Source organism: Elephas maximus, chromosome X (assembly GCF_024166365.1).
Source record: "Elephas maximus indicus isolate mEleMax1 chromosome X, mEleMax1 primary haplotype, whole genome shotgun sequence".
NCBI lineage: Eukaryota > Metazoa > Chordata > Mammalia > Proboscidea > Elephantidae > Elephas > Elephas maximus.
In genome coordinates this window covers 142,026,185-142,053,947 of record NC_064846.1, presented here as the reverse complement: position 1 = coordinate 142,053,947, position 27,763 = coordinate 142,026,185, and the positions used below count along the sequence as shown (strand labels likewise).

The 27,763-nt window shown below is 40.1% G+C and overlaps 2 protein-coding genes across 2 annotated transcripts; both read left to right on the top strand.

Moving 5' to 3' along the window:
• Positions 1–11,696: 11,696 nt before the first annotated feature.
• LOC126069389 (serine/arginine-rich splicing factor 2-like) lies at positions 11,697–12,758 on the top strand. The gene is made up of 2 exons (XM_049872719.1): positions 11,697–12,136; positions 12,563–12,758. Exons 1-2 carry the CDS (start codon positions 11,697–11,699, stop codon positions 12,756–12,758), a joined length of 636 nt encoding a protein of 211 aa, XP_049728676.1.
• Positions 12,759–18,730: 5,972 nt separating this feature from the next.
• On the top strand, positions 18,731–22,683 carry LOC126068825 (E3 ubiquitin-protein ligase RLIM-like). Its single transcript, XM_049871521.1, is given in 2 exon segments — positions 18,731–18,977; positions 21,050–22,683. Coding segments are annotated over 2 exon segments (1,881 nt in total).
• Positions 22,684–27,763: the final 5,080 nt, after the last annotated feature.

Here is a 27,763-nt window from a genome sequence, read left to right as displayed (position 1 = left end):
TAGAGAGTATATTGCCAAACTTACTTCATATTTCCTTTCATTACCCTAGATCTTTCCCATTCTGCTCCCCAACTGTTATACTGTTTTCTTTTTCTACATATTAAAATCATATCTGTGTTTTAAAGATTACACCCTTCCCTGATCATCTAATATACAATGAATCACTTCTTTAAGAAACTTCAATAGTATTTGTGTATCATTCATTTGTTATTACACATGTTATTGAACTGTAGTTATTTCTGAAATCATAAAATCATAGAACATTCTAGACAGAACAAATTTAGGAGGAATTACTTAAAATACAGGTTCTTGGACTCTGTTGCCAATCTGCTTAATCAGAATCTTCAGTGGAGGGGCCTGGCATCTGTATTTTTAACAATGCCACAGGTAAGTCCATAAGCACTCAAATTTGGGAATCACTGATTCAGTTTACTCCTCTCATTACATGTACAAAATATACGTACGTGTGAGGTAACGGTAACGGTGTGAGGTATCGGTAATCCCCTGCCTGAAGATAAGCACCAAGCTCAGAAATCATACGTGTAGTTAGAGGTAGAGTCAAAAACCAAAGCAAAGGTGATGTGCTCTTTCCACACCATAATGCTCCTATCCACAACTATAAGCCTTTCGGAAAGGAACTGGGCCTTTGTTTATTTCCTGTGGTGTTTTGCACAATAAATTGCACATAACCATTTAATAAAAGTGTGGTGAATTAATTTTAAGAATGCCGACTGTGGAATCTATGTCAATATCTTTCAAATAAGTTAATAAAAATATCACATTACTTGACATAAGTAGTTTCATAACAAAAAACAACAGACCTTAAAAGAAACAGAGAGAACTGAATGGATGCACACTTTACTTTGAATAAATATCTGCCCTTTACTTTCGAAAATCCTTTCTCAATGCTCTCCTGCAACTTGTCAGGAGCTATAAGATATTTTAATTTCAACTTGACAACTAGAAAATGTGTACAATGAAATTCTCTCAGGTGCAGGACCTGTGGACGTAGTCGGGACTAATGGGAAGACACAGCACAAACAGATGGTAAAATCCAGTCCCACTATCAACACAGGAGGGAGCTATGAGGTTTAAAAAGATAAAGCAAACAGAAAGAAAAGCATTGTGGATGTCAGGCCATATGTTCCGAGGAAATAATGAGTGCTCTTCTAATTTGGCATACTATGATATAGGATTAGTTCATTCACAATTAAGCCTGTAGGCTTTTGTAGTGTCATTCTAAAAAATTACAAAAAAAAAAAAAGCTCAGTTGTACCTTCTTGGCTTGACATCAGCATTTTCTTTCTGTCTTTGCTGTGTCCCTGCACTCGTTTTGATCTGACAAGCTTAATGTCATTTGATAGAATGAAAGCAAATCATTTTTGAGAGCTGAGTGCTTCGAGGGCACTCATCCATTTGGTGAGGAATTTCTATCCCTTTCTAGTACCTCTATCTTCTTTGTTTTAAATAAGAGAATAAAAATGAATACATTATAAGGTCTGAAATCTTGTCAGGAAAAACCATTAACTCTTCATATCATCGGGCACCCTAAAATGTAAACAGCAGCTATATTGAATATAAGACATTTCACTTGAAAATAAAAGTAACTACCATTTAACAAGAACTTTTATGTCACTATAAGAAAAGAAGCCCTGGTGGCACAGTGGTTAAGTGCTCGGCTGCTAACTGAAAGATTGGCAGTTTGAACCCACCAGCTGCTCGTAGAGAGAAAGATGTGGCAGTCCGCTTCCATGAAGATAACAGCCTTGGAAACCCTCCGGAGCAGTTCCACTCTGTCCTATAGGGTCGCTATGAGTCAGAATCCACACAGCAGCAGTGGGAGTCACTATAAGATGGGCTTTACATACATGATCCTGGTATTTGATTTAATGCCCACAATATTTAATAGTATTTTATATAATGGCCACAAAAACTTCATCAGAGAGGTACTTTTATTTCAGTTGTGAAGAATAAGAAACTGAAATGTAGAAACTTAATTTGACTTTGTCAAAATGAAACATCATTAAATGAATAAGCCTTGATTCAAGTCCTGTCCTGCCTGACTTTTATATTACTCATACTTGTTTTATAATTTAGTTAGAATATGAAACTTCTGAGAACATCTGACTAGAACTCTCCCCTTGTTCCTCATAATAAATAAATATTCAGGGTGTTCTTGTGGCTTACATAACATTCTGTGGGTTACTATCTACAGAGGCTGTGATAAGGAGGAATCAGGTTGCCTTCTAGGGACTTAAGTGTTGCAGTTGATTATCTGTTTTAGAATAGGAAATAAACCATTCAATTAAAAGAATAATTGTGGGTAAATTAAGATGGCCTCATTCTTATTCTCTCCCCCTCCTCGTCTCTCACCCATCTCCCTCCCTCCTATTTCATATTTCCCTTGAATATTGAGATGTGTCTACTGCTTCCTGAGGAAAGTAGACTCCAAGGTCCTCCAACACTGCTTAATGTCTTATTCATCCCTCAGGGGAGTAATTGAGAAAACGGAAATCCATGGAGTTTGAGAATTATCAAACTCATATAATAAGAAATGGCTACTGGTCTTAGCCCTTTCATTATAACTAATGTGCTCCTCTCCATCCCCAAGGGAGAGGTTGGCTCTAATAACCAGCTCTCCAAGAATATGAAGAAATAAATTTAAATTTTGAAAAAAAATGAATAGATTTTAGGGAGGCATGGCCCATAGCCCTTAGGAAGTGTCTTAATGGAAATGAGAACCAGAGGAAAGCACAAATGAGCTTAAATTCAGACTAAATTCTCTGTCAGTTTATTAGGGTCAGTTTCAAATAGCTATGTCTAGCTGTGATTTATGGTTGTTTTTGAAATGCACAACATTCTTAATGATCCAATGACATGCTTTAAATAAGAAGTGTTTACTGAAGAGTGTTTTTTTTTAATTTTTAATATAACACTAATAGTTCCAAATGATTAGGAAAAACGGAGGAAAAAACCATTGAATATAATGGGCTAGGATTTTTTTTTTTTTTTTGTCTTTCACTATCAGGCCATTTTTAAAATCAATAGAGTCCGACTGCTTTCTTCAGGATCTCTCATCACTCATGTCCCTCCATTCTCTTCTATCCTTTGTCGATCTTTGTCCTGACCAAACCACTTTCTCTCTTTTCAAGATCTTTTAATGCCAAGAGGCACAAAAAGGTACTTGGTTCCACCTTCAAGTTTCTTTTCATCGTCCTTGAACTCTTAGTGGATCTTTGCGCCATCATGTACATGACGGAAGGAATCAGCCAAACTTAAGTCTCTGTGATCACCACATTCACTGCAATGAGGTGTTCGTGCTGCGCTGAAAGAAGCAATGAATTGATTTGGTTCAGCTGATCTGAGAGTGTGAACAAATGTTAGGAAAAGATTTTTCAGTCCAGAAGAAGGCAAAACAGCAACTTCAATGACTTTTATTGTGCAGCAAGTTTTACTTATTTTTTTTTTTTACAATCAAGTAACAGGGCAGTATTCGAACCCACCCAACCACTGCTGTTGAGTCGATTCAAGTATTCGAACAGAATGAGTAAACGACTTTTTCTCTTGAAATAAAAATCATTTTCTAATGCAATGTCACCTTCTCTTCTTTTTTCATTGTTCATATTCTAGGGTATTGGCTGGAAGAAAAAAAATCCTCCAATTCACTTCCTGTTTAAGGATCTCAGAAGCAGAATGTAGTATTAAATATAAAGCAGGTCAATTCTCATACTTTATTGATGCAGCATCTGAGATATAGAGGAGTAAACTACCTTTCCCATCGTTGAAAGAATTAGGCCTAAGAATGCAGATAGTAGTCCCATGCTGTTTTTTCACACGTTGAACTAAATTATGACCCGGGTTTTTGCTCTATATTTAGTTCCTCATGAAAAGAGAATCAGGACAGCAGAAAGAACACCAAATCTAACCTATTTTATGCCTCAGTGGAAAGGAGTGCATTTCTTCCAAGTGTGGTTTCTTGAGGGATGATGACAAAAAGTCATAAAATGCGGTCCAATTCTGAGGTATGTGATACTAAAATGAACTCTGGCCATGGAGCAGACTCTGCTAAAATGACCAAATTCATCTTAATGACCAATAGGAGCCAGCCAATAAGGCAAGGTCCAAGTCTTCATTCCAAATAAGAATTAACTTAGAAAGTACAAACCTGAACAGAAGCATGGATACAGAAAGGATTGGGAAAGATCCTCAAGACTGCGTTATCATAATGTCACTGATCAGATTTGAAATTTTTCTTCAGTCCATTCTATTTACAATAAAGCCACCAACGCAGTTGACTTAGAAGATAGGCAGTAAATTCAGTGAGAACACAAGACTTCAAGGCAAAATCGAACAAAGAAGCAAAACAACCACAAACAATTCTGAAAGACCTTTATTGCAAAATGAAGTTCTTACATTTAAATTACCAAACTAGAACACAGGGGTTACTGTTGACCTCTTACAGCAGATATTTTAGTGTAACATAGTTTGTCTGACTCAAAATACTCAGAATGCTAGCGAAACAGGACCCATTCCGCTCCATGTTCTGCTTCTCTCTAAACCGTTCTGTGCCTTCGGAGCTTCCATACAAACTGCAGCTCCCAGGTTCACTTGTTTACTTCTAGCTGAATTCAGCCAAGGAGGAACATTAGCTGGATGTCAGTGAAAAGAGAAAAGGTTGGAGTGTAACAAATCCAGTCCATCCTTGCTCCAGAGCATCTTGGGCAGTTGCTAAATCCCTCCATGTGTAGCTCTCTCATTAGGTGGTTTTCCCGCCTCCAAGGTGCTAGAAAAAAAATTTTTTTTTATTCCAGTAACACTTTTCTCAAACCCCTGACCTTCAGCCCTAAAAGGGTAAAAGCTTCATGCTGTTGATACTCTCTAAATACCAATCATCATTTTGTTTTTTATTTGTTTCTTTTACTCTGCACACATCTCTTTAATAGCCCCTTCATTAAAATTTGTTTAATTGAGAAAAAACCAACCCATTGCAGTCGAGTCGGTTCTGACTTGGCAACCCTGTAGGATAGAGTAGAACTGCACCATGGGGTTTCCAAGGATCCCCTGGTGGATTCGAACTACTGACCTTTTGGTTAGCAGCCGAGCTCTTAGCCCCTATGCCACCAGGGCTACCTAACTGAAATGCTTGGGGTGAATTATGTTTTCTGCCAAGACTCTAGTAAACAAACAAACAAAAGTCGTAGAACAAAGGAGTTTGGTATGTCATCAAAAGGAATCTATTTGGAAAAAAAGTATCTGGTTGGATTTTTCTCCAAGTATATTAAGTGGAAGGAGTATTTCGATATATTAGGATATTACAATTTGTATACTGTGTGCGCTGTGTGTGTGTGTGTATAATAGTACAAGAAGGGAAAATGTGTTCTTCAGTAAAATATTTTTATGAAATGTTGGTGCCACAAATGTTAGACAAATATTTTTGTTCTCTTAGTTATCTAGTGTTGCTATAACAGAAATACCACAAGTGAGTGGCTTTAACAAACAAAAATCTATTTTCTCACAGTTTAGGAGGCTAGTAGTACTACTTCAAGGTACCGGCTCTAAGGAAAGGCTCTCTATCTGCACTTGGGGAAGGTCCTTGTCTCTTTTCAGCTTCTATTCCTCAGCGATCTTCATGTGGCTTGACATCTATCTTCCCCAGTCTCCACTTTTATATTTCAAAAGAGGTTGACTTAAGGCACACCCTACATTAGTACAAAGAAAACCCATTCCCAAATGAGATTATAACTACAAGTATCAACGCCAAAAACCAAACCCATTGCTGTCCAGTCGATTCCGACTCATAGCGACCCTATAAGACAAGTAAAACTGCCCCTATAGGGTTTCCAAGGAACGGCTGGTGGATTCGAGCTGCTAACCTTTTGGTTAGCAGCCATAGCTCTTAACCACTGCACCACCAGGGTTCCACTAAAAAAAAAAAAGTTGCCGTCGAGTCAATTCCGACTCATAGGGACCCTATAGGACACAGTAAAACTGCCCCATTGGTTTCCAAAGAGCACCTGGTGGATTTGAACTGCCGACCTTTTGGTTAGCAGCCGTAGCTCTTCACCACTAGGCCATCGGCCTTTCCAGGGGCTCTGCTACACAACACATATTTTAGGGGGACGCAATTCAATCCATAACATTCTGTCGTTCAGTTTTTAATATGCTAACATTCTTCGACAGTTGCTAGGAAGGATACGCACATGTAAAAAATATGCATATGTAGGATATGCATATGTAGCCCTTACCAAAAACATTTTGTTACATATCCTGTTTTTCACAGAGCATCTACTGAGACCTGAGACCAGTGATCCTCTAAATCTACTAAGGGAAGTAGTGGGTAGATCAGGAGAGGATAGAAGTCTGGAATTGATGGTCACAACCTACTTCCTTTGGTCCACAGAGTGATGAGACTTGCGTTTCAAACATCTCCCAAAGGGTCCCTCTTAGTTATTTCCCTATAGGAATTCACCTCACAGAGAGGTATATGGTTTTGTTTTAGGACTGAAGAGCCTGGACTCAAGTAAATCACAGCCCTGCCTCAAGATATTATCATCTTCCACCCAGTGTATATACTGAGTATTGCAGTTTGAGGATGGAAACAAGACAATAGGATAAGGAAGCTTTGACTGGGGAAAGCTGACCGGCCTGTCACGCAGGACTAGGAAGTGAAAAGACCTTGAGTGGGTCACCATGCTCCGAAAGTATATATGGGCTTTTAGGTTATAGTACTTATTTGTTATGAACTCAGAGGTTATTGGGTTTTGAGCTCTGGCTCACATCACTAAAGTCATAAGAAATTTGTGAAATCTGGGAATAAAACTAAAAAAAAAACCATGAATTTATTGCTTTATATTTGGAAATATTACTTTCAAAAGGACATCTTTATATTGATCAGCACATTTTTTTCCCAAGAGGCATATCTACTTGGAAAGCCAAAGTACAACTGTAAGGTACTTGATGACAAAGAATTGGAGCAAAAGGAGTTACTTGAAATATCCTGTTGTTGTTGTCTGCCTTGAGTGGATTCTGACTCACATGGACACTAAAAGACAGAGTAGAACTGCCCCATAAGGTTTCCTAGGATGTAATCTTTAAGGGAGTAGATCACCAGGTCTTTTCTTCCGTGGTGCAGCTGGTGGGTTCCAACCATCAACCTCTGGTTAGCGTCTCAGCGCTTAACCATTTCATCAACACGGATCCTTTGAGATATCCTAGTGGCTAGTATATATCCATTTGCAAGGCACATATATATCCACCCCTTGGACTCATCATATTCCTTGCTGACAGGAAAGAAATGAAAGCATTTATCCAATATTTTACTCCAACCTTCCTTTTCCTATGCTTACATGACTAACTCTGTTCTACACTGAAATACTGTTTTGGGAGTAAATACCTTTCTTTTGGTTCTCTCAACACAGCAATTATTTGATATAAGTTCAAGGAGAAAAAGAACATTGTATTTTTATTTATAATTGTATTCAAATGCTTGACCGAGTGTGTGGCCTGTAGTAGATGTTCAACAGATATTATAAACAGTAGTTTTTTTCACATATTTGTTTAATCAGTTAATGGACCAGACTTTGTGGTTTTTCTATCTCCATAAAGTACAAAACCACATATTTCTTTTCTGACTCAATATGTTAATTTTATAGTTTAACTCAAACACTATTATTTTACTTTCCTATCTTCACATTATTGGCCACCAATTTTTCCCCCTACAATGTACAGTACAGTGTTCTCTTGGTAGCCTAGGTTTCTAATCCTTTCTGTTAAATAAAGAAGTTCTAGAGTAGCCACGCAAACCCTGGTGGTGTAGCGGTTAAGTGCTACAGCTGCTAGCCTAAGGGTCAGCAGTTCAAATCCACCAGGCGCTCCTTGGAAACTCTACAGGGCAGTTCTACTCTGTCCTATAGGGTCGCTATGAGTTGGAATCGACTCGATGGCACTGGGGTAGAGTAGCCACAGAGTATTTTTAACCAATTCATTTTTATCTTTTCATGTAGTAGGTAAGCCAACTGAAAAACATATGGCATCAAGAACAGTTTTATATATATAGTGGTAAGTCTACAAATATCTGCATAAAATAAACAGCAATATGGAGCAAGGAGGATAAACACCATGGGGAGACTATTCCAATAGACTTCAAATTGTTTCAGTTGCAAGGGCCAAGCTGATACCACACTTAGCAAATTCTCAAATCATTTCACAAATTACAGGATCCTGTTTAGCACAGCAAGTGTTAATACTTATTAAGGGTTATTGTCCCAAATCATAGACAGTGAAGGAAGAATGTAAAACAAGAGCACGTGTTTCCTGACTTTCAAATCAGGGATCCATACCTCTGATAACAAACCTATGAAGTTTCTGAGGTGATTCTTTACTTGATTCAAATCATATAGTGCTGATCATTTTAAATGAGTAAAGTATTGTCGGAGAATTGAACCCAACACAAAGATACTCGTAAAGTATCATTTGGAAGAAGACTTTTTATTATTTTAAATACAACACGAGTTTCAATAAATTTATTTCAATTTTTGTCAAATTTTAAAAATAAAACATTTCAACAACTGCGAGTAAGTAATGTTTTACACCTGGAATAGAACACAAAGATCAACTGGTCCAACTCCCTCATTTAACAGAGGTTAAAACTTGAGCCCAGGAGTTGTCTCAACCTGAAGATTTATGGCTTGTTTATGGTAGAGCCAGGATGGGAATCTAAGTTCCCAGAAGTTGGTTTAGTAGTATCTCCAATCTGACATAAATCAAGCCTGATTTTGATAAAGGACATTATGAATTGTTCTCATAAAACTAATTTATGTAAAGTCCTTTAACTGGATAAAAGCCCATACAATTCTTATAACAATTCTAACATGCACTGCCATTTTTGTTAACTGGGAAAAAATATCAATCAATTCACCTTAACTGTGGGATTGTTTCTCTTAAGGGAACTCGTATAATTAAGAACTAAAGTGCTCTTTATTGAGAAAGTGATAGATACAGTAGCTTGAACAACTAAAAAATGCACATTATATGTTCTTTAGTAGTCCATGAAACAATTCTGTTAAAGCCTAAAGGCTTTAAAGGAAAGGAAAGAGTGCATGGAGAAATGGATAACTCAGTTATATACTACAGAATAGTTAGTAAAACTATCACTTGGAGTATTGTGGAAAACAGAAACCAAAACCAAAAACCAAACGCAGTGCCATTGAGTCGATTCCAACTCATAGCGACCCTATAGGACAGAGTAGAACTGCCCCATAGAGTTTCCAAGGAGCGCCTGGCAGATTCTAACTGCTGACCCTTTGGTTAGCAGCCATAGCACTTAACCACTACACCACCAAGGTTTCCGGAAAACAGAAAGCGTACCTAAAAAAACTCAGGGATCTGGCGGGAAGATTTCTAGAAAGAGTTAAAAAAAAAATTGGCTTCTTCTAAATTCTATGTTAATACATGAGGAGAAAGAGAAGAAACTGTTCAGTGTCAGAAAAAAATACAAACAACATATAGAGTTCCCAGGACAGTCTGTCCAACCTCCAAAAAAGGTTCAAAAGCAAACAATGGCCTCAGGGCAAAGAACCAAACTTGAACAGTAGAACCTGGTCTCAGGGTGAACCTGAAGTCAAGGGTGTAGCTACGAGATCCTTGTTTAAGACCTCAGAAAAATTTCAAAGCATGCCTCACAAACCTTCTTGGAAAATCTTTAAAAATGCTGTCCCAAATCAGCCTCACAGGTGACCCAATGTAGACAGGGCCTGTCTTGGAAGGAAATGTGGGTGTGGCTTTTGATTAATTGAATGAACTCCCAATAAGAATCATAAGCAGCTCAACAAAGAGTGCATGTGTGTGTGTCTAATGGAGCATACTCTCCATAAGAACCATAACCAACTCAACAAATCTTTTCCACTCCTTTCAATTGAGGATGAGCCTTTTCCCTCCCTTTGATCCTGGGAAGAAGCCCTGGTTGCGCAGTAGTTATGCGCTCACCAAAAGGTTAGCGGCCGAATCCACCAGCTGCTCTTTGGAAGAAAGATGGGGCAGCCAGCTCCCATAAAGATTATAGCCTAGGAGACCCTATGGAACAGTTCTACTCTGTCCTATATAGTCACTATAAGTCAGAATTGACTCAACAGCAATGGGTTTTTGTTTTGTTTTGTTTTGCTCCTGGGCAGGACTATGGTTGCTTTGTTCAATGGAATACCTCAGAGGTGATGCAGAAGTGATGCTATACCTGGCCTGGGCCTAGACTTTAAGATCACTGGTACTTCTGCTATAATCCTTTGTAAGCCTGAACCACCATGTGAGAAACCTGACTACCCTGTGGCTGCCAGGCTAAATACCTGGAGAGGCTACATAAAGTGGGAGAAAGAGAGCCAGAGAGAAGAGAAAGAGAACCAGCCAACACTCAGTTGTTCCATCCCCAAGCCATTAGAGTCACCCTAGCTAATGCACTGGATATAATTGAGCAGAAACAAGCACAATTATCTCCTGTCTGAATTTCTGAGCCATAGAATTGTTAGACATAGTATTGACAAATCATTGGTTTCAGCCAGTAAGCTTTGGTGCAGCTCGTTATGTATCAGTATCCATATATTACAACCAAAGCACATATACAGAACGTCATAAGGTGCATAAGACATTGTGGCTTGCAAAGAGTACACAAAGTTCATCGAAGGTGAGAAATATTTAATAAAACATGATTTTCCACTTCTCCCAATCATTACCAAACTCATTTATTAGAGTACAGTGAACATGATTCATGGGAAAAGATGTCTTGTCAACAATTTGATGAAATATTATTAACTCTAAAAATAACTTAAAATGAAAGCCACATCAAATAGACTTACTCCATCAGGTGGTATATAAGGTCAATTAATGAGAAAGGGAAACCCTGGTGGCGTAGTGGTTAAGTGCTACGGCTGCTAACCAAAGGGTCGGCAGTTCCAATCCACCAGGCACTCCTTGGAAACTCTATGGGGCAGTTCTACTCTGCCCTATAGGGTCGCTATGAGTCGGCATGACTCGATGGCACTGGGTTTGGGTTTTTTTGGTTTTAATGAGAAAGCAGTCAATTCTAATAATCTGGGTTATGCTTAAATATATAATGTGGATTCACAAATCATGACATCTTTTACTTATTTAGTTAATTCTTCAAACAGCCTATAGAAGAGAACACATACTGAGTTTCTGATTACAGTTCACACCCTATAGGTGGCTCTCAATCTCTCTTTGAGCGTTAATACTATTGAATCACTCTTATCTGTGCCCGATTTTTTTCCTCTAAATTGCCAAATGTTTCCATTTCATATAAATTAGCATTGCAAATGTATTTCAACTCACACTCAGTGATACCAATTTTCATATGTCTATTCTTTTTTTTTTATTCTTTTATCTATAATTAAATCTGGATATTTGGATTTATACTGGAAAAGTCACAAAATGACTGTATTATCATCACGAATACTTATTTTCTAAAAAATGGGTATGGAGTTTTTTCTCAGCGGTTCTCAGCTCCAGATGTAGGCACGCATTCCGCCCTAAGCACCTGAACGCCGAAGGCACACGGAAAGCGGAAGAGGCAGAGCCTAGAGCGGAAAAAGCTCAGAGAACCGTTGGAGCCGCCTAGGTTGCGTGTGCAGGCGGTTACCCTCTCCTCTTGGAATCTGCAGGGCTCAGGCAGGCTGAGGTCTCGTAAAGCCATGAGTTACTACAGTCGCCCTCTTCCCAGTGTGGAGGGCATGACCTCTCTCAAGGTGGACAACCTGACCAACAGCACCTCGCCCAATACCCTGAGGCGCATCTTCGAGAAGTACGGCTGCATCGGCGACGTGTACATTCCGCGGGACCGCTTCACTAAAGAGCCCCGTGGCTACGCTTTTGTCCGCTTCTACGACAGGCGCGACGCCGAGGATGCCATAGACGCCTTAGACGGGGTTGTGCTGGATGGCCGTAAACTTTGGGTGCAGATGGCCCGCTACGGTCGCCCCGCAGATCCCCCCTGTGGCCGCAGGAGAACGCCATCCAGCGGGTATGAAGACGACTACTATGAAAAGAAGGGCCGCTACCCATGGCGTCCTCGTCCTCGTCCTCGTCCCAGCCGTTCCTGTAGCAGAAGCCGGAACCGATCCAGGAGCAGACTGCGCATCAGCCTCTCAAAGTTTTCGTCTCGCTCTCGGTCCTGGTCCTGCCGTCGGTCCTGGTCCTGCCATCGGTCCTGGTCTCGTCCTCGGTCCCGGGCTCGCCCTCGGTCCCGGGCTCGTCCTCGGTCCCGGTCTCGCCCTCGGTCCCGGTCTCCTCCTCGGTCCCGGTCTCGCCCTCGGTCCCGGTCTCGCCCTCGGTCCCGGTCTCGCCCTCGGTCCCGGTCTCGCCCTCGGTCCCGGTCTCGCCCTCGGTTCCGGTCTCGCCCTCGGACCGGGTCTCGGTCCCGGTCTCGCCTTAGGTCCTGGTCTCGCCCTAGGTCCTGGTCTCGCCCTAGGTCCTGGTCTCGCCCTCGGTCCTGGTCTCGCCCTCGGTCCTGGTCTCGCCCTCGGTCCTGGTCTCGCCCTCGGTCCTGGTCTCGCCCTAGGTCCTGGTCTCGCCCTCGGTCCTGGTCTCGCCCTCGCAGTAGATCTCGATCAACCTCTAGATCCCGATCTGTCCGAAGATCCCGTTCCAGGTCCTCCTCAGTGTCAAGATCTCGTTCGCTGACCAGGTCCAGGTCAAGATTTCGGTCCAGAAGCCTTCCAGCAGCATACAGGAAGGAATACAGATCCGGATCGTGATCCAGGAGTCTCTGCAAGTTGCCAGAAGAGGAAGGAGAGTTGTTTTATTAGGGTAATGATTCATAGGCCAGCCAAGTAACTGAGGACTTGGAGGGGTGGGAGAAGACAAGATCATTTACTCAGGTCATGCCAAGTGTCCTTGGAACAAGCCACTAGTTATTAAAGGTTGTGTTTTAACATGTTGTCTAACTTTTTACTTGCTTTTAAGTTTTGTCTCGGGGGTGAACATTTTATGTGGTATTTGTTGCTGTTAGTCAAATTTCTTGTAAGCTAGTGAGGTGAATGACTTCAGTTTTCATTATTGGTTTGGATATTTAAGGTAAATTTGCATTTTTTTATATAATACTGACTTTTTTGATTGAAAGTAATATTGGTAACCTAATATGTGGCCTTCTGACTTTTAAGAAAATGTGTGCAACCATTTCTTGTTGAGTAGCACAAAAGTGTTAAGAGATTGACTAAATATCGTTTTCATTCTTTAAAATTAGAATCCTATAATAGTTGATATAAACTTATTTGTGTATGCTGTTTCAGATCTAAATGGTAATCTGAACCCATATTTGTATAAACACACTTCAAGGGAGAATACTTGACTTTTTGAAAGGCGTATTTACCAAACATAATTCTAGTCTTTTCTGTGTTTTTGTGTACTAGGCACAGTTGTATAGCAGTTGTATGCTGGCCTAGCTATTAAGGTGGTGTTTTGCAGTGCACAGTACTTTACTATTTCCTGTTAATCCTGGTTGCTCTGGTATAAAGATGGCCTGTTACGCAGAAACAAATGACAACTGCACTTCTAGTCACCCAGGCCTTGCATATAAATAACAGTGAGCACATCTAGAGGATGATGAATACACCTTTATTTTTACCTCTTATCCACCAAATGGTAAAATCTGATCATCTTCATTTATGAACTTGAATATGAAAAGTGTTAATGACGCAAATAAGTATTGATAACATGGTGTTACCCGTTTGCTTATGCATATTCTGTATTGTAACTGCTTTCTGAGGTTTAATTAAAATATTTTTTGTGGTTTTAGCTTTAAACATTAAAAAATTTTTTAAAAGATCGGTGTGATTTCCTTTCATAAAATTGTGAAACGAAAAGACCTTGAGGTCATCCATCTCAAATATTTGATAAACAGTAAATTACCAAGAAAACAGAGTACCAACTTTCAGAGATCCAAGGTATAAATATTTTAATTCAGCAAGCTATAATCAAAGTTGCACACATCTGCTACTACCTCACAGCTTTGCTCCCCAAGGTTGTTATGACCTTCCGCTACTCTGATTCTACTCTGAATCTTCTTGAATAGCCTCCTATGACTTAGTAGTCCATTTTAACTTACTGGCTTTGAATTAATGTTCTAAGAGACAGTTATTCCTGGCTTGACTTTGGAATTTGGGCCTGCTCTGATTCCTTTGCTACTCTTTTAGCTCAGTATTTCTAATACTAATTCTAGCCCCACTCAACCTTTCATCTTCATATGGTTGCCAGTTCAGCACCCGGGTTCATGCATTATTTTCAATTCCCACTGCCCATTTCCCTTCATCTGAGAAACTTACCAGACATTAAAAAATAGATTCAACTTTCTCATATTCCAACTTAAGAAACTGTAGATTAAATGATTAGACAATTATTGGTAGACTTCAACCTGGGTCTCAATCCCCAAACCAGTGCTCTTTCCTATACAGGCAGTCCCAGGTTACAAACAAGATTTGTTCCTAAGTGTGTCTTTAAGTCTAATTTGTAGGTAAGTCAGAACAGGCATATATGGTTGTTATTTACCCGTACTTCAGGGAAACCCTGGTGGTGCAGTAGTTAAGAGCCACAGCTGCTTAACCAAAAGGCTGGTATTTCGAATCCACCAGTCTACTCCTTGGTAAACCCTATGGGGCAGTTCTACTCTGTCCTATAGGGTCTGTATGAGTTAGAATCCACTTGAGGGCAATAAGGTTTTTTGTTTTTGTTTTTTTAAATTAGTGCAAGGAAAGGCTTGAAGCTTTTTCAGTGATTTAAAAGCTGCAAGTGCAGCCAGTGAAGTTCAAATTGAGGCAAATTTGCATAACATTAAAGGGCAAGTATGAATTGTCCGCAAGTTGAGAGTTTGTACCCTGGGGACTTACTGTATATCGAATTGTCTCAGTATACTGCCTTGTTTTTACAATATACTGAAGTGTGTGTGTGTATGTGTGTGTGAGGTATTTGGGAATAAATATTAAGAACAATACTATTTTAGATAAGAACGATAATGTTGCAGGCCCTCGGTGTTTGAGAAGAAACACATTCTCATCGCAGAGGAAATTTCAGAAATGAATTAGATCTAAGCGCTCAGGCTGCTAACCAAAAGGTTAGCAGTTCGAATCCACCAGCCGTTCCTTGGAAACCCTGTGGGGCAGTTCTACTCTGTCCTATAGGGTCGCTATGAGTTGGAATCCACTGGATGGCAACAGGATTATTACCCATTGCCATGGAGTCGATTCCAACTCATAGCGACCCTACAGGACAGAGTAGAACTGCCCCATAGGGTTTCTAAGGCTGTAAATCTTTTTTTTTTTTTTTAATTCGTGCTTTAGGTCAAACTTTACAGAGCAAATTAGCTTCTCGTTCAACAATTTATACACATTGTTTTGTGACATTGGTTCCAATCCCTGCGATGTGTCAACAGTCTCCCCTTCCACACTTCAATTCCCCATTTCCATCCGTCCATTTTTCAGCTGTAATTCTTTATGGACGCTCACTGTCAACATCTTTCTCCCGTGGAGTGGCTGGCGGGTTCGAACCGCTGACCGTTTTAACCACCACACCACTAGGGCTCCTTCTACTATTACTAGTAGCCAGAAAGTACAATTAAGTCAATGGTTATTAACCTAACCAAACATCTGTTTAAACATTTTAAACACACACACACCCCTCCTCTTACTAATTAAGACTTTGCTAAGCTTAGGCATCCCACAATCCCAGCAGGGAGCTAATTGGTCACATAACATTATCTCACTCTTTATTAAGGTATCAGTGAAAGATTTCAGTTCCCACCAGGACCGTTTTCTTTCTTAATTTAAACCAAATGTTCAATGGTACTTTACTTCAGGATATTTTCTCTTTATGTGAGAATTAAAGGAATATTATTAGGCCAAGGTATCAGAATACATGGTACAATATATGAAACAAATACAAAAATAGGGACATTCTGAAATGACTTCATGGTACAGAAAAGCAAGCAATTCATCTAACAGAATTAACATTATATGCCATAACCACATTTAATTCATAGTCAAATGAAAATGGTTTTTCATTTCTTTCAACGTAATTATACACGATGTCAGTATAACCAATATGAAACAATTGACAAAAAAAAACTTGTGTTCTGTATTATTTTCAAAAAAGACTAAACCCAATTAAAACCTAAATTATACAAACATGTTAACTTTATAGAATGGGCAATCACAAGTAAGTTTTTCATGATGATTTATTAAAAATCACTTTTTGATATTTAATTAGAAATACTGATCACATCACTCCTCTTGTGCAACTATTAAGGCCCTTTCAATTGTGAGTGACATTCTTCAGGAACAAGCTTATATAAAAGATGTAATACATCGTGTTACCGATCTAAAAAACTTCAGGTACATTCTGGCTTCAGGTACGTCTCAATTATTCTCAGGTGTCTGTGTCTCTGTATTCTTCTTTCTGTCTTTTTTTTTATTGGTTTTCGTCATTCTCAGACAAGATGATCCCAGAAATCTTTAGGTTCTACCAGCTTAGTAACCATAGTGGAAAGATAATTTCTTATTTTCAGTAGTTCCAGCTAACATCTCAGATGTAACCCTTATTGGACATCTTTTGGTCACATGCTCATGCCTAAAGCAACAACCATAACCAACAAAATGTGATATGCTGATTTGATAAGGCCGGGTCATGTGTCCATCCCCTTAGCCATGGTAAGGAAATCGGCTGCACCTAAACCACCTGGACTAAGGTTGGGGAATGGGCCCTTCCCTACAGAAAATCAGGGTGCTGTTAACTTCATGCTAGGTAGGCAAGAACAACAAAATTTCACTGATTGTCCTCAAAAAATAACAAAACATCTTAATTCATGTCCTATTTCCTATGGGAAAAATCAAAACCCAACTTATAGTCTGTGTCAATTATTCCTTCTTGGTTTAATTTCACATTTCCACCCCAACCCCGAATATGTGGGTGTTCACAGTTTCCCAAACAAGCCAAGTTCATTCAAATATGTTCCTTCTGTGTGACGTGGTCTTTCTCCACCAACACGCCCTCCAACTACCACCTTCCACTGCAGAAACTCTCAATATTTAAAGGCTCAGATTTAAATGTACTATCTTTATGAAACACTTCCTAACTCCCACTAAATAACCAATGTCACTCACTTCTCTGTACTTCCACAATACTACATATATAAATCTATTATAGTATATAATAGATTGTATTTTGATAATTTGTTATATGAATGTTTCCCTCACCTGGAATGTGTTTCCCTTCTAGTACCAGTCTGTATTCCCAAGGAAAACACATCTGACATATTTCTAGTGGCTAGGACAGCGATCGACTCAGTTTATGTTGGAGAAATTAATTTATTGAAAAAGTCAAATTGAATAACATTTCTCAAATTCAGTAGCCAAATCCTGGCTTAACGTGAGCAACCTGAACGAAGGATTCCAAAATCAGTGTTAAGAGGGGCTGGTAATGAGTCCAGAAACTCGCTGCACTAACACATATAGAACAAGATAAGCAAAGTCAGCATTCATTACCAGAGGCAAAATAGCCTTATGGATCTGTTTTCAAAGCGCCTGTGATGTGCTGGTTTGTTTCACTTATATTTACAATATTTATGAGCAAGGAGAATAAGAATGAAACTGGACACCTTCGTAGAGGATTCCTTAAGGGATTCTCTGGGTTAGTAGCAAACTTGCCAAAGCTTTTTAATACAAGCTGGAGGGATTGTTTAATGCGAGATGAAGCCATTAAGAGTTAAAAAGGAGAGGGACCAAATGAAGAGATTCAGCTAGCTGCCGCTGCCGTCGAGTCGATTCCAACTTACAGCGACCCTATAGGGCAGAGTAGAACTGCCCCATAGAGTTTCGAAGGAGCTCCTGGTGGATTCGAACTGCTGACACTTTGATTAGCAGCCGTCGCATTTAACCACTACGCCACCAGGGTTCAGCTAGAGCCCTGATGAATTATCAAAAATTGTGGGATTTCTAAGTGAGAATCTATGATTGAGGAATTCATGAAAATAAGACAGTAAGTCGCTGGGAACCTGAAGATGAGAACTACTGCATTTAACTAGGAGGACTTATGTACGGCGCTTTGAAGAAGTCAGGCGTAGGAAACATAACTTCTGAATGCATTCGGGGTCCTGTAATTTAGCTTACAAATAATTGGAGCATATCAGAGCCTGAAAAAGCCTTCTGAAAAGTCTGAAAATAGGCTCCTGTGGGTGTGAGGAGATGGAGGACAGACACTGCTACTACACAATAGGAAACAAAACTGTTGCTGGAGAGCCGATTCCTATTGGACAGAGTAGAACTGCCCCCTATCGTTTCCAAGAAGCGGCTAGTGGAGCCCAACTGCTGACATTTTAGTGAGCAGCCGCGCTCTTAACCACCGCGCCATCGGGGCTCCGAGTACACAGTAAGTGCTCGGCAATATTTACTGGTTTTGAATGAAATGAAATCTAATCTGAATCGGGTTTCTGTTTTGTAACAAAGGGGAGGGTAATGGCTGCCTAGGCAACCGCTCCTAGAGGGGCTGGGCTAGAGACCGGCTTGAACCAGAGAGTCAGCCTAGGCTGGAGTTGGGGAGGCCTGTAGGAGCCTTTCCCGTGGCGGAACAGACTGAGTCGGATCCGACCACTAAAACTTATGCAGAAAGTGAAAAATGCTAAAATCCGGTTTATTGTTTTTCATCACTTAGTAATTAAGTAATTTTCCACTTGTTCATCAAGATGGAAAACTCAGATTCCGACGATGAAGAAAATGAATCCGCAGCCCGCCGCAGAAGTCAGATGGACCGACTACTTCGGGAAGAAGCTTTCTACCGATTTGTCGATAGTTTGAGCGTCGAAGATTACAGGCTTATGAGGGATAACAATTTGTTAGGCATCCCAGGTGAAACTACTGAGGAAGAGTTGCAGAAAAGACTACAAGAAATTAAAGAGGCCCCGCCACAGGAAGACTCAGGTAAAAATTGAAGTATATTTTGCTATGGGGTAAAAATAAATGGATGAGGAACTTCATAATAGTAAATATCAAAGATATACAGAAATGGCACAAATTAATTTGAAATTAAGTAAATGCCCATTAAAAGAAAATCGGCATTGATGTTTGGTGAGAATGTCAAGGTGGGGTTTTTTGTTGTCAGTTGTTTTTTTTTTTCTGCTTCACATTTGGGCTATTTTAATTGGGACACAGAGAAAAAAAATTTTTGGCTTCCCACCTCCTTTGGAAATTTCTCCTAGTTACTGAATTACTGCTTCTATATAGACATGTGACTTCGTCACCGACAAAAAGAAATATTGCATATTTTAAGTGGTTCTCGGAAACCCTGGTGGCGCAGTGGTTAAAAACTACCGCTGCTGGGGGTTAGAAGCTGGCGAAATGGACACCAAAAGAGAGAGTGGAGGGAGAGAGCTGGCTGTCTCATTAGGGGGAGAGTAATTGGGAGTATGTATTTTTTTTTAGCAAGGTGTATATAAGTTTTTATGTGAAAGACTGACTTGATTTATAAACTTTAACTTAAAGCACAATAAAAACTATTTTAAAAAAACTACGGCTGCTAACCAAAAAGCCGGCAGTTTGAATCCACCAGAAGCTCCTTGGAAACCCTATGGGGCAGTTCTACTCTATCCTTTAGGGTCGCTATGAGTCGGAATCGACTCCAGGGCAACTGTTTTGATTTTTTTTTTTAAGTGGTTCTCAACTGGGTGTGATTTTGCTTCCCCCTCCCTGGGGGATGTTTGGCAATGTCTGCAGACATTTTGGTTGTCACACGAGGCCTCACAGCTCCCATTAGAGGGGCAAAGAATGTTCTATTACATTTAGGAAGTATATCGAGTAAGCGTCAAAGGAATTCTAGATCCATTCATTTCAGTGGTTCTCAACCAAGACAGGCCGTTTTGCCCGCCGCCCCTTGGAGGCATTTGGTAATGTCCGGGTTTTGGTGGAGCCATTTTTGGTTATGATGCTGAGGCCGTGGGGCGGGAGGGGGGGGGTGCTGCTGCTACTGGCATCTAGTGGGCAGCGGGCAGAGATGCTGCTAAATATCCTACAAGGCACAGAGCAGCCTCCCACAACAAAGAATTATCCAGCCCAAATGTCAGTAGTGCTGAGTCTGAGAAACTCTACTCTAACCTCGCCTCTGGTGTTTCCCTCCCAGTGTGAAGAAGAGAATTTTACTTTCTAAGAGGCTACTATAATAGTGTGGTTCTTGAGCATGTCTGTTTATGTATGATGCTAGGTTCAGCCTGTTCATTTGGTCTGACCTTCCATTCCATGTCAATTCAATTCAATAACAGGTATTCAAATACATTCAAATATATAAGCCTTTCAAATATATAAGTCTATTTTGGCAATGGAGCTCTGGTGGTGCAGTGGTTAAGAGCTCAGGCTGCTAACCAAAAGGTCAGCAGTTTGAATCCACCAGCTGCTCCTTGGAAACCCTATGGGACAGTTCTGCTCTGTCCTATAGAGTCGCTACGAGTCAGAATTGACTCGATGGCAATTTTTAAAAAAATATTTTGGCAATAGCTAAAACAGTCATGTATTTTAATTTAACCTCATGATTATTATCAAAGGCACTTAAGAGCCTAGAAGAACTAATGTAGACTAATGAGAATTTGATGAAAATTTGAACTCAAATACTGGTACTATACCTTACTAGTGCTTACTTTGTTTAATTGCTTTAGTGTTTTGATAGTGGATTAAAAAAAATTGTCTTTTGATATTCCTCCTATCCCCACAGTTTATGCTAGGCTCTGTATATAAAGAAATATTAAATACTGAAAGTAGACTTCTTCCAGATTTACTTAAAAAAATTCTCTAAGTTTCTCTAGGATGAGTTCACTTTTTAAACATCAAATCGAAACTTTCCTACCTTTACTTGTAAATCTAGACAGTGTAGTTTACAAAAGAATTCTATAAACGTAAAACCTGTTTAAAACACTTGGGATTTTAAGTTCTCATTTTTGTTTGTTTTTGCAATATTGTGTCAGAGCACTATTTCATGATTGTCCTAATTTTAGTATCCCCCGCATTTCTGTTAAAAGGTGGAGACTCTTCAGAGGAAGTGTCTAATAGTGACTCTGTTTTAGACTGGCTTAATGCACTTCGACAAACTGAAAATATGACAAGAAGTGGACAAACAAGAAATGAATCTTGGAGAGTAGTAAGCCAGACTGATCCTAACAGTGGGGATTTCAGATTCAGTTTAGAAATAAGTTTTAACCGTAATCGGAGCCCAAATCCAGAGAATGAATATGCACCATCTGCAAGATATTCCAGTGGAGAAAATATGGAAAATAACAGCCAAAGGCAGGTGAGAAATCCAGCATCTGAATCAACACCTCCATGGCAGTCTAGAGCTGAACTAAGTGCATCATCAACAGGAGAACCCATACCTGTCTGCCTTAGAAGACAGAGAAGACCGAGAAGCAGGAGCCCAGAGCATCGGAGGACCAGAGCAAGAGTTGAAAGTGGGTCACCTGTGAATCCAACGAGTGAAGTTTCACGAAGATCTCATCATATTACTTCGTCTCAGACGTCTGAGCATCCTCTAGTCAATGAGACTGAGATTTTTTCTAGAACTCAGCATCATGAAACACCAAGAGAGCAAATAACTGGAACTGAGTTCCAAAGTAGGGGCCTTTTTACAACTTCTGGAGCAAGGGATGCCTCTCAAGGAGAAAGTTCTCCAGATACAACCAGCAATGAAGAATCTTCGATATCAGAACAGAGAAACCCAACCATACTCTTAGATCTTGAAGTAAGAAGAGTTTATCCTGAAGAATATTTGCAGACAGACAGCATAGCTAGTAGAGCTCCATTAACATCTCAGGCACCAAGCAATGACATCACTTATGAAGGTGAACAAGAAGTTTTCAGGCATACGTTTTCACAATCTGAGCAGCCAGGTGTGAGAACTTATGTCAGTACAATCAGAATCCCCATTCATAGTGCTTCAAATACTGATTTAAATGATACTACTACACCTGTTGCAATTCAGAGCACATTAAGGCAGGTAATGACAGGATTTGATGAGTCAAACGAGTTTATGCAGAGTGATCCTAATTTAGAATATGGTGGCTCATCTCCCAGTCAAAATACAGAACATGCACAGTCAGAGAATGGAAGCGGTGGTGGTTCTGATCGTATTAGCCATGCTGGTTCCAGTTACAGTCCAAGTGTTATATCAGTTCCCAGCCCAAACTCCAGTTATGCTCACAGTTCAAGTTCTAGCCCAATATCCAGTTCCAGTGAAGAAATTAGCTCAGAGTTGTTTGAAGGCAGTAATGAAGATAGTGCAACATCAGGGTCTTCATCAGAGGCCAGGCAAGGGGGTCAAGATGGGTCCCCATCAATATGGGATGAAAATGACCCTTGGCCTTTTCTTAACCTTGCTGAATTTTTCCACCTAAATGAAAGTCATCAGGATCAACCTACAGGACTCACCAAAGAACAGATTGACACCTTGGAAATGCGAAGCTTCGGTGGACCCGATGCATTGAAGTCCTGTAGCATTTGTATCACAGACTACACGGAGGGCACCAAGCTTCGCATACTGCCTTGCTCCCACGACTATCATCTCCATTGTATCGATCGCTGGCTGGCTGAAAACACTACCTGTCCAATTTGTCGAAGAGAAGTCATAGTTTCTGGTGATGGAGAAAATTTTGAGATTTGAACTCTCAGCTCTATAGGCTGGTATAATGATGGACAAATAGCAATCACTTGCCTTTTGTCCATTTTTTGAGTGACACCTGAAGTAACAACCTGGATGGAGTCATTGATTTCTGAAGGAATCATTGTTATTTTCCCAATTGCTGTTCCAAAATAAAAGGAAATATTAAAAAAAAAGTCTTTAGCCTGATAGTAGAAATCAATTTGATACCATGATGTGTCATTGAATTTCTCTAGAAACATAGCAGGTACACAGGGTTGGGATGTTCCTGATTCCATGAGAGAAAGTCTTAAAATGATACACTCAATTCTAGATAGATTTGAATCAAAAAAAAAAAAAAAAACCTGTTGCCATCGAGTCAACTCCAACTCATAGCAACCCTATAGGACAGAGTAGAACTGCCCCATAGGGTTTCCAAGGCTGTAATCTTTACAGAAGCAGACTGCCACATCTTTCTCCCACAGAGCAGCTGGTGGGTTCGAACTGCTGACCTGTTAGCAGCCAAGCGCTTTAACCACTGTACCACCAGATGGATTTGAATAGTCTTATTTAATTATGTAAATCCAAGACAGTTAATGGACCTGTCTTATTTTGAACATGCATATAAAGAAACACCAACCCAGCCGGAAAAAAACGCAGTTTAAGAATTACGAAGAAGGGGTGTTAACATTAATAGCATGCTGTAAAAAGCCTTAAGCATCTTCTCTTCCTATCTCTTTCACCATCAGTTTATCCTACCCCCGTAGCTGCCTTAGAGTTTCTCCCATCCCCTGCTACCAAAGTATCAGTCAGGATCCTGCGTGAAAATAAATGGCACACTTGAAAGGGATGGCTGGGTGAATTTAACGAAGATATCACTTACTAAGGCAATGTCATGGACACTTCACAGACACATCCAAACTCCCTGAGGGACTGAATTACTGGGCTGAGGGCTGGGGCCTATGGTCTCAGGGGACACCTAGCTTAATTGGCATAACATAGTCTAACTCACAAAAAAAGACCAGACTCACTGGTCTGACAGAGACTGGAGAAACCCCGAGAGTATGGTCATCGGACACTCCTTTAACTCAGTACTGAAGTCACTCCTGAGGTTCACACTTCAGCCAAAGATTAGACAGGACCATAAAACAAAATGAGACTAAATGGGCACACCAGCTCAGGGTCAAGGACGAGAAGGCAGAAGAGGACAGGAAAGCTGGTAATGGGAAACCCAAGGTCAAGAGGGGGAAAGTACTGACATGTGGTGGGGTTGGCAACCAATGTCACAAAACAATATGTGTATTAGTTATTTAATCAGAAACTGATTTGCTCTGTAAACCTTCATCTAAAGTGCAATAAAAAAAATATGTAAAGAATGAAGAGAAACCAAGAAATGGAGTACCCTGCAGCCGGCAATTGTAAGAAGCCATTCTACCACCAAGCTTGAAGGGGCAAGGAGAAGTAGCAGTTCCTGAAACCCAGCACGTCTTGTAGGCGTAGTAGAAGGCCACCCAACAGAAGCTGTGACCTTAGACTGTGCCAAATGTAGCCACTACCAACCTAAAGCTTGTAGGGGGTGGAGCCTGGGAAATACCCTTTCCTTCCTCCTGCCCTCTAATCTCCTGTTAGTAGTTCCCATTAGCCAAAGCCAACATGAAGACACAGGACAAGGGAGATTGGTTGATGAAGCCCATAAAGGTCAGTCTCTTGGGGTCACAGAACAGGGTGGAGAAGGATTAGGGAGTGGATCTGGAAAGGAAATCAGAGACCATCTAGCACAATTAGCATTCCCAACTCTCTTCAAACCCAGTCCACGTAGGCTTTCTTGCCTCTTCCCCCGCCCTCCATTTTATTCTTTCAACTCTGCTCTTTTAATTTTCCTTTTCTCTGATTACTCAGATCTTGTATGATAAAGGAGAGAACAAGTACATTTCATCATTAGAAGCGATGAGAAGATGGCAAATGCTTAGAACTTAATACCTTTCTCTTAAAGCTTTCCCACTTAAGTTTACTGTGATTGAAAACAGCTAAAGACAGAAGGCAGCATAGGTATTTAATTTTTGCTTCTTGGGTATATTCATGTTTCAATTCCTCTTATAGTTAACTTTATGTAATGCAGCTTTAAAAAAAAAACAGATCCTTATTTTTTTATGAAGGGTTTTATGGGTTGTATATGACTCTTCAGGAGCCCTGGTGGTGCAGTGGTTAAAGCACTCGGCTGCTAACCAAAAGGTCAGTGGTTTGAGCCCACCATTTGCTCCATGGGAGAAAGATGTGGCTGTCTGCTTCCATAAAGATTTACAGCCTTGGAAACCCTGTGGGGGCAGTTTTACTCTGTCCTGTAGGGTCACTATGAGTCAGAATCGACTTGATAGCTGTGGGTTTGGTTTTGGGTTTTGGTATTATGACTCTTCATCTTTGTGCACATTATCAAAAGCACCCAATTCCTGTTTGGGAGCCTCCCAAGTGATAATCTGAAAGCCTTAGAAGCAAAACGTGAGTTCTAAATCGTATCTGGCTAATTCAATTCTAATTGTCCCTGGTAAAAAATATCACCCTAAGACCATTGCTATTTAAAATTAAATTTCAGGTCTTACTTCCTTTCCAAACATAGTGAAGGATTTCCCTTCAGATTCTAATTTAGCCTGGAAACTTGACTCCTTTTTTTTTTTTTTTTTTTTTTGGCATATTGGCCAGCCCAGCAAATTTTGCTTAAAATTATTAATCTTATTTTAGGTGAGAGGACATTGTATTATAACCTAAAGCAATATATAGTCATAAATTTTGTGCAATGTGCAACCCATATAAATGTGGACAACGTTAAGCATAAACCTGCTGTAAGATTTTAAAATCAGAATCATCGCTGACCTTTATTTTCTACGTGAACTGCTGGCAGCCACTGTAATTACATATACTATAAAATACAATCAGGGTGGGGGGAATAAGCTTTTAATTCATCTTTGAGTTAGCACGTTTTTCACACAGAAGGTATTCCCATGGCCAGAAATATTTAAATAGCTCAAACCTATGACATTCACATTAAATTCTGAAAGTCTTTTGAATTTTATTAAGTATTTCTAATACCAGATCGACTTCATTTGAAGTGAGTTGATTGTAAAAGGTATTCTTCTGATATCTTAACAGGTTTCTACCTTCAACAGGATAATTGCCAGTACATTCACACATCCTTCTGTGGTAAATAGGATTCTAACATGATCCCCAAGTACCCATACTCTTATATAATCCCCACCCCTTCAGTGTGGGAGAGACTTTTGAATATGATAGGATATCATTCCTGTGATTTGGTTATTTTATATGACACAGTTGACTTTAAGAAAGGGAGATTATCCAGAGTGGGCCTGACCGAATCAAGTGAGCCCTTTTAAAAGGCACAGAAAAGACTTCCAATCCAGATAAGATGACTTAGATGCCTTTCTCCGTGTTCCTCCTATAAGTACAACTCTAGACCCTGAAAATAACATGAGACAACTAAAGGAGACCTCTGAAGGTGTAAAGAAGAAGCTGAGTTAGTTAGGGACCCTGGGAATGGAAGAATGATATAGTGACCCCCCTCACCCACCCAACAGAAAAAGGTAACCCAAGCTCAGCATTTTCTGACTCCCAACTTAATGCCAGAAGGCGGTCCAGGTATGCTCATTCCTTCCCCAGAGAGAATTGAGAGTTCCACTGAAAACACCAGGCTGACCCCAGTATAACCAGCAAGGGGGAACAACTGGAAGCCCTGTGACAATAAACAGTCAAGGAAAGTGCTCTCCTTCCTGGTGGGCATGAGATTCCCTGTCCCCACCCACACACACTGGTAAGCTGTATAGCCAGCTCTGGCAAGGAGAATCCTGTCACAGCTGCTCCCATCCCCCAAAAGCAGGGGAGACCCTGCCACAACATATGCCTGGGCCAGGAAGGGCACTACATCCCAGTAGGTCAAACAGTCCCTTCTCCCACCTAGAGTCAAGAGATGTCCCTGACTGGGAAGCTCTTTCTTTCCCCTTAAGCAGCACCAGCAAGGACAAGTATTAGCCTACCTGCACAAGATAAACCAAAGCTCTGAAAATTACATTGTCACTGTAACCACAGCCCACAAAAGTATGGCAGGACCTGCATGATAACCTAAACAGGATGACTGCCTCCTGAAAAATACGAACCAAAATCTTCTAACATAATAGCTAAAGTTTCCAAAATACAATAAAAATGTCATCAGTCCAAGAACCAGAGAAATCACAACATGACTGAGAAATGACAATTCACTGATGCCAATTCCTAAATATATCAGATGTTGGAATTATCTGACAAGAGCTTTAATGCCGCCATCACAAAAATAATTCAACAATTCCAAATGCTCTTGAAACACATGAAAAAATAGAAAATCACAGCAAAGAAATGGAAATTATTCAAATTATTTAAAAAACCAAATGGAAATTATAGAACATAAAATACAATGACAAATAAGAGACTCACTGATGACTCAGTAGTAGAGTGAGATAAGATAGAATCAGTAAACTTGAAAACATCAATAGAATTTACCCGAAATGAACAACAGAGAGAAAAAGACACTGAAAGGACAAAATGAACAGAGCCTCAGTGATCTGTTGGATAGTAATAAAATACTCGAAATTTGTATTATCAGAGTCCCAGAAAAAAGGAGAAAGAGTAGACCTGAAAGAGTATTAGAAGAAATTGTTGTTGTTAGTTGCTGTCTAGTTGATGGCGACCCTGAAAATTTCCCAAATGTGGCAAAAGGCAGACACAATTCAAGAAACTGAGTGAATTGAACCCTAAGTAGGACAAACCCTAAGAAATTTATAATATTACACATCATAATTAAACTTCTGAAACAAACAACAACAAAAATCTTATAAGCCTGCAGGGAGAAATGACTTATTAGCTATTGAGGGTGTCATGGATTAAATTATGTCCCTCCAGAAATGTGTGTGTCAACTTGGTTAGGCCATGATTCCCAGTATTGTGTGGTTGTCTTCCATTTTGTGATTGTAATTTCATGTTAAGAAGATTAGGGTGGGAATGTAACACCACCCTTACTCAGGTCACCTCCTTGATCCAAGGTAAAGGGAGTTTCCCTGGGGTG

What these genes read in the sequence shown, in the direction of transcription:
- LOC126069389 (XM_049872719.1), top strand. Translation starts at nt 11,697, where the DNA reads ATGAGTTACTACAGTCGCCCTCTTCCCAGTGTGGAGGGCATGACCTCT. An exon ending in AACCGATCCAGGAGCAGACT is followed by an intron (nt 12,137 to 12,562) that starts GCGCATCAGCCT and finishes GTCTCGCCCTAG; the next exon opens with GTCCTGGTCTCGCCCTCGGT.